Raw genomic sequence first — 6,000 nt, 5'->3', positions numbered from 1 at the left:
GGAAAAATTAAGTATTGAGATGTCATCAAATATTTGTTTTTGAAAGGCAATACGCTTACAAAAATGATAATGAGAACTAAGATACTGTCTACGAAGATTGTGCATACTCATTCACGACCGTAAAATTTTGGGAAGCTGCATTAAAACTTGACTGTATCAATTTGACTGACAAAGAGCATTCAGGAGCAGCCAGTGATTTAATCGACAAATGGTGCTGGAGGATTGTCAAATTGAGTTTAGAGAGATAAAAGAGGCTATCAACATAAACTGACTGAAGAATTATGCATGCGTAAGCTATCCGCGCGACAAGTGCTGAGTCCTTTGGTCTTTGGACCAAAAGCGCACTCAACTGAATATTTCCCAGACCCCATTGACTCAGGTTGAGCCAAATGAGTCGAATTGCGTCCACCACTACACTCCTGATGACCGTTTTTGTGATAGTCATTCAAAAAACAAAAATGATTGGGAAAAATTTTTTTTCTGTTAGACCGAAAACTTTTTGGACAATCCTCGTATAATGATATTTTTTCTAAATTCCATCTCTCAGGGTACAACTGGATAGTTGTACCTTTGACGTTAGGGTATGTAATAGGGGATAAAATATTATTTAAAGGTCAGCAAAAGTCAGGCAGCGCTCTCGCAAAATCGGCAGGTATTCATGTGGGAGGTCACGTGAGTTCGTACTTTTTTTATGGTCACGTGACAGGCCAAAGTTATGTATGTGGAAATGCTCGAAAATTTACGTGGGCAAATGAACAACGATCCAACACTCGCGAACATCTGTGCAGGATGGAGCTTCGCTATACTACGAGTTATGTGTGTGAAAGTACCTTAATGTTCATTTTGAAGAATGGATAGGTAGACAAGGATTCGTAGAGTGACCCTATAATTTCTTCTTGAGGAGCCTTTTCAAAGCCCACACGCCCCTCCCGATTTCCGCACTGCAATTGAAGATGAATTTGAAAGAATTTTGACTTATACCGGCCTCTGTATACGAAAATGGACGCGCGCTTGCAATAAGGCACTGCAAGGAAGAGACAACAAAAGAAAAAAAGAGTACATGGTGTGTATTTAATCATATGTTCAATTACATATGTGCAATATAGTAAAGTAGTAAAGAAGGCCGTCAATCGGTCGGAGTACGTTTATTTCAAGGTCAAGGTCATAGAAAAGATGAAATTCTACGTTAGATTAGGTTATGTTAGGTTGGATTAACTTTGTTTTGTACCCACTAGACCGACTGGAACAGTGATCTGAAGAAGTAAAAGCATAAGATCGTGCATTTTGAAAAACTGAGAAAATTTAGCTTTAAACGAAAAAAATATATGAAAAAGGCATGAAAATAAATATACATGCATAATCTCAGAATGAACCCATAAATGACATATTTCAAAGTCATTGGGAAGTTGTAAGTTATTATAACGAATCAAAATCTCATTTAAAACCAGGTTATTTATCAAATTTACTGACTCCAGACCTGTATAAATCTGGGAATTCCCTTGTATACTAATATCCTACGAAGCAAAACGAAACGTAAAACTAATAATTATTATAACAGATATCCAAGAAACTAAATGTGGTTATTTTATATAAAAATACTTGATAAACCAGTCATCATACAACCGTCAAGATTACAGAATATCGTATTCAAAAAATATAAACATACATACAACTAAATACATCAACCTAAACAAGTTTGAGGTCAAGAAATCAAGTATTATCAGTTTTATTCCAATAATTACAAAGTCAATTTCAGTATTCTAATCAATATCAAGCAAATATGATCGTCATTTTTATTTTGGGTAAGTAAAACCAGTTTTTTTTTTAAATTTTAGTAGTTGTAAATTTTTATAACAGAACTATATAAAAAAGGTGGTTAGGTACGGTGTATACTCATATAAATTCTGACTATAATTGAATGCGAGGTTGTGAACTTGACACAATAATTATTCAAATCTCCTCCGCCATTTTAATTCAAAATAATGTACATTATTATTTGAGCTATGTAACACAATAACAGAATTATACGATATTTAAAAAATACCTTAGGTTATAATTGAAATAATGTGAAAAGGTATTAACTTATGCCTTCTAATTCATAAATATATTTATTTATGCTTCTAAATGTTCTTAATTTTCGGTCTCTTTCGATTTAAAAATAGTCTCCTTAATAATTTTTCAAAGATAGATGACAATTTGACGTTTCAACTTCTTTTAGTTTTTATCATAATATTATATTGAAACTGACAATTTGCGTATTTATATTAATCAATATATCACCTGAATTAATTTTTGTTTAGTTTTTACATCTCGAAAATATGTAGCAGCCATCAATTAAATTATTTGTAGTTGTATTAGAATATACAAAATAGAGCTATAAATTCTATTTAAATTATTTACAAATGTGAACCATTCCTAAAAATTCTCTATTTCATGTATTAGATTTTTGAATCTTTAGAATTTAATTAATTTTTCTTAATTGTTTGTGGTCTTTTTTGTGACATAGGATGACACGAATTGAAGTTCAAATATCTTGAGGATCAAGTTGGTTTCGTGTACCATTCTGTTCTTACTACATTGTTAATTTCATATATTGTGTGTATTGAAGATTTTTATGATAAGAATTAAATTTTTCATTTATGTCTTCAATTTGAAACTTTGGTACAATCATCTACATAACGGAAAAATAAAGTGAATATTTATATCAAATTTGCTTAGGACAGTTTCCTCAAGATCTTCAATTACTAATAGTGCTATAACACTTGAAATGGAAGCTCCCATAGCACAACCATAAATTTGTTTGTATATTTCATTTTCATATTTGAAATATGTTGTTGTGTCTATATCTTCAATGTATATAGAAAAACTACATCCAACCAATAAATATATATTCGTTAGGAATTTTTATATTTTTAACTCTTTCTTTGAAATTCAATGTGTTTTTGATATAGTATTAGTATAAATTTATTTTCAAAGTATTTTTCAAATAATTAGATAATGGGGTAAGAGTAGTTTGAATACTTAAAACAATAGGTTGAAAAGGAATATCAGATTTGTACAGTTTTGGCAAACCATATATTTTAGGAGATAAATTGTGAATTTTCAATTTTTTTGCATCTGATAGCAAAATAAAAAGTTGTTCTTCCCAAGATCGAATTAGATCATTATTTTGTTTTTGATTACAATTCGAAGGGTCTTGTTTAATTTTTCTGTTAGCTTAATAATTTCATCAATTTATCATTATAATCTTCTGACTTCATAAGAATTCGATTTATCTGCTTTGAAAATTTTTAGATGTTGGTTTTGTTCGATAAATTCTTGGGTTTTACTCATATTTTGAGGTTTGATATTGCTCTGTTTTTTTTTTCATTTTTCAATTTATTTTCAAAATTAGTGATCATATTACAAGTAGCAAATCTTATTTCATTTCAAATTACGTTATTTAGATGATTGGTGTTGCATTCAATAATACATAAGATATTTGTCACAGGTAATTCTTTGTCACTAAAAATATTTCTTAATCTTAATATTTTTTTCTTCGAAATTATTAAAAATTGATTCGCTTCTCTCTCGGCATTTTTCTCCAAATTTTTTCAAAATATTACTTCATTATTTTAATTTATATGTTCTCTAAGTCATTTTCTGATTTTCTTATTAGAGTAGTTGATTCGGTAATAGATAGATAATTTTAAATTTAAAAATGTATATATATATTTGCATTTTTGCATCTGAGTGAAAAAATTCTTCTTTTTTTCTGTTTTGCAATTTTTTATTGGATATTCTCGTAATTTTATATGTTCTGCTTGGCTTCAGTTCCATTTGCAAGTTCAATGTTATGATAGGTAGGCATTATTTCATCCATGCCGGTATGAATTTTTTCGATTTCTTATTTCTTAGACCTTTTGATATGTTCATGCTTCTAAATGATCTTGATTTTAGGTCTCTTCCGATTTAAAATAAGTTTTTTTAATAATTTTTTGAAGACAGATGAGTATTTGAATTATTAGAATCATAAACATATAAAAAGATCTAAGATTCATTCTTTCTGTATACCTCGTCAGGTTCAGATCGTTAAGTTAGATCCCAACAATAATAAATTCTTCGCTTTTTGTTATAATTAAAATGTGATACCACAAATTTTTGCAGCAGCGTTTATATCATAAAATTTGAAAAATATACTTTAAAATTATTTACGTATCCGAAAAGGCCAATCACTGAGACACAGACTGTTTGGTTTTTCTCCTATTTTTTTTAACTGTTGACTGTGATTTTGGCAACCAAGATCAGAGCAATATATCTAGCTTTCCCTCACTACCAAAAACCAATCCAAATATTCATTCTCCACCTTTATCATATGCTGCAGTTACCTCTGCAAAATCTCCACTGCCTTCTGTGCCCTCTCGAGATCAGGCCATCATTACGCCTTCTATCCCCAACACTGTACTATTTGACTACATTAAATCAGTAGGTAGCATCGTCTCTTCTAAAAATGTCATTTTCGCATTCAGAATATCACACGGACGCATATGCATTTATTTATCATCGACGACTCAAATCGACGAACTTCTATAAACCAATCAAAGCATCCTAGTTAATTCCAATTTAATCCCTATACGATGGCTTATATTTCCAACCAAAAGAATACTCATTTCCAATGTTTGTCCATCCATTCCCCATTCCGTCATCGAGAAAGCACCGCATGACTTAGAGTTATCAGTCACCTCCCCTATATCATACGTCATATGTGGCTCACCTGATGATGAATACGCACATGTACTCAGCTTCCACCGAGTACGTATTACCAACCAATAATGATTTTTCTCTTCAAACTTCGACTGTCATCAGTCATGGAAATACAACACACAGAATATTCATTTCTACCGACAATGTTGAATGCTTTCTCTGCAAACAGGCTGGACACACTGCTGATTCATGCCGCAACACTTCCATCCATCAAGATCCCTCTCACAAATCAAATGATTCGGTCAATCTCATCCCCTCCTCTTGTGCTGACCCTACTGCCACTACTAATACTTTAGTTAATCCCGCAGTATCCTCGGAGGACACCCTTTCTCATTTTCCCTCTCTAATTTCCTTATCAAAAACTAGCGAAAAACGTCCACCTTCGAATGACAGCAGCCTCGACTCACCACAGTCTATATCTCCTACTGATCTTCATCCAGATCCAATGCCTCCCCCCGAATTTTCAACATCCAGCTCCAGAAACCCTGCGAAAAAGAAGACCAAAAAATCTAAACTAAAAACGCTCCGTTATACATAAACAATTCGACGATTCTCCTGAATCATTTTTCCTTACAAGCACCCAATTTATTGCGTTTCTTGAAAACACGTATGGCATCAATGACCAACAAATTTATTTCCGACACAACCTTTCTTCTGAAGGGTTTTTCTCTAATTTATCCTAATATAAAAGAAAGATCTTTAAAAAACCGTATTACACGTCTAATCAATAGAATTATCTTGCTGGAAACGAATGTGCCGATCGCCATGCCAAAGAAGCCACAAAGAATCATCCTGAAATCCCAGTACAGCTGGCCAATGATCTGAAGATTAACTTCAAACACCTCATTAAAAAATCTTGGCGCGATACATCGAGCAAGAGTACTACAGCAGTATATCACATCCACCCATCTACTTCTCACATTTCCCTAAACTTTTTGAATAGGAGAGAAACTGTGACAATAAGAAGACTTCGCATAAACTCACGGCTATTTGATGTCGTTAGAAAGTCGTCCTGTCTGCCGAACTTGTCAAGTTCCTGTAACTGTTAAGCACATCCTCACCGACTGCAGAGAATATTCTACCGCATATCAACATTTTGATATGAAAACCAACCTCCAGGAGACACTTAAATGCCCGACGGAATAAAGAAAATCGTGGAGTTTCTTAAAGCCACCAAGCTGTATGATAGAATATAATTAATTCATGTATTGTAATAGATTTTGTAACATTTCTCTATTTAACTTATGCATCTTATGA

The 6,000-nt window shown here is 32.3% G+C and overlaps 1 protein-coding gene across 1 annotated transcript in view; it reads left to right on the top strand.

The window, feature by feature from the left end:
* Window positions 1-1,420: 1,420 nt before the first annotated feature.
* The window catches only part of LOC130446380 (serine protease inhibitor 27A-like), a 48,110-nt gene continuing 43,530 nt past the window's right edge, over window positions 1,421-6,000 (top strand). The window contains exon 1 of the mRNA XM_056782602.1: window positions 1,421-1,802. Coding sequence (XP_056638580.1) covers window positions 1,781-1,802 — 22 coding nt within the window. The 5' untranslated portion in view covers window positions 1,421-1,780. The remainder of the gene's footprint in view (window positions 1,803-6,000) is intronic.

This window comes from Diorhabda sublineata, chromosome 7 (genome assembly GCF_026230105.1).
Source record: "Diorhabda sublineata isolate icDioSubl1.1 chromosome 7, icDioSubl1.1, whole genome shotgun sequence".
In the NCBI taxonomy this organism is placed as follows: domain Eukaryota; kingdom Metazoa; phylum Arthropoda; class Insecta; order Coleoptera; family Chrysomelidae; genus Diorhabda; species Diorhabda sublineata.
Note: the sequence above shows the minus strand (reverse complement) of the source record. Positions and strands in the feature narration are given on the sequence as shown.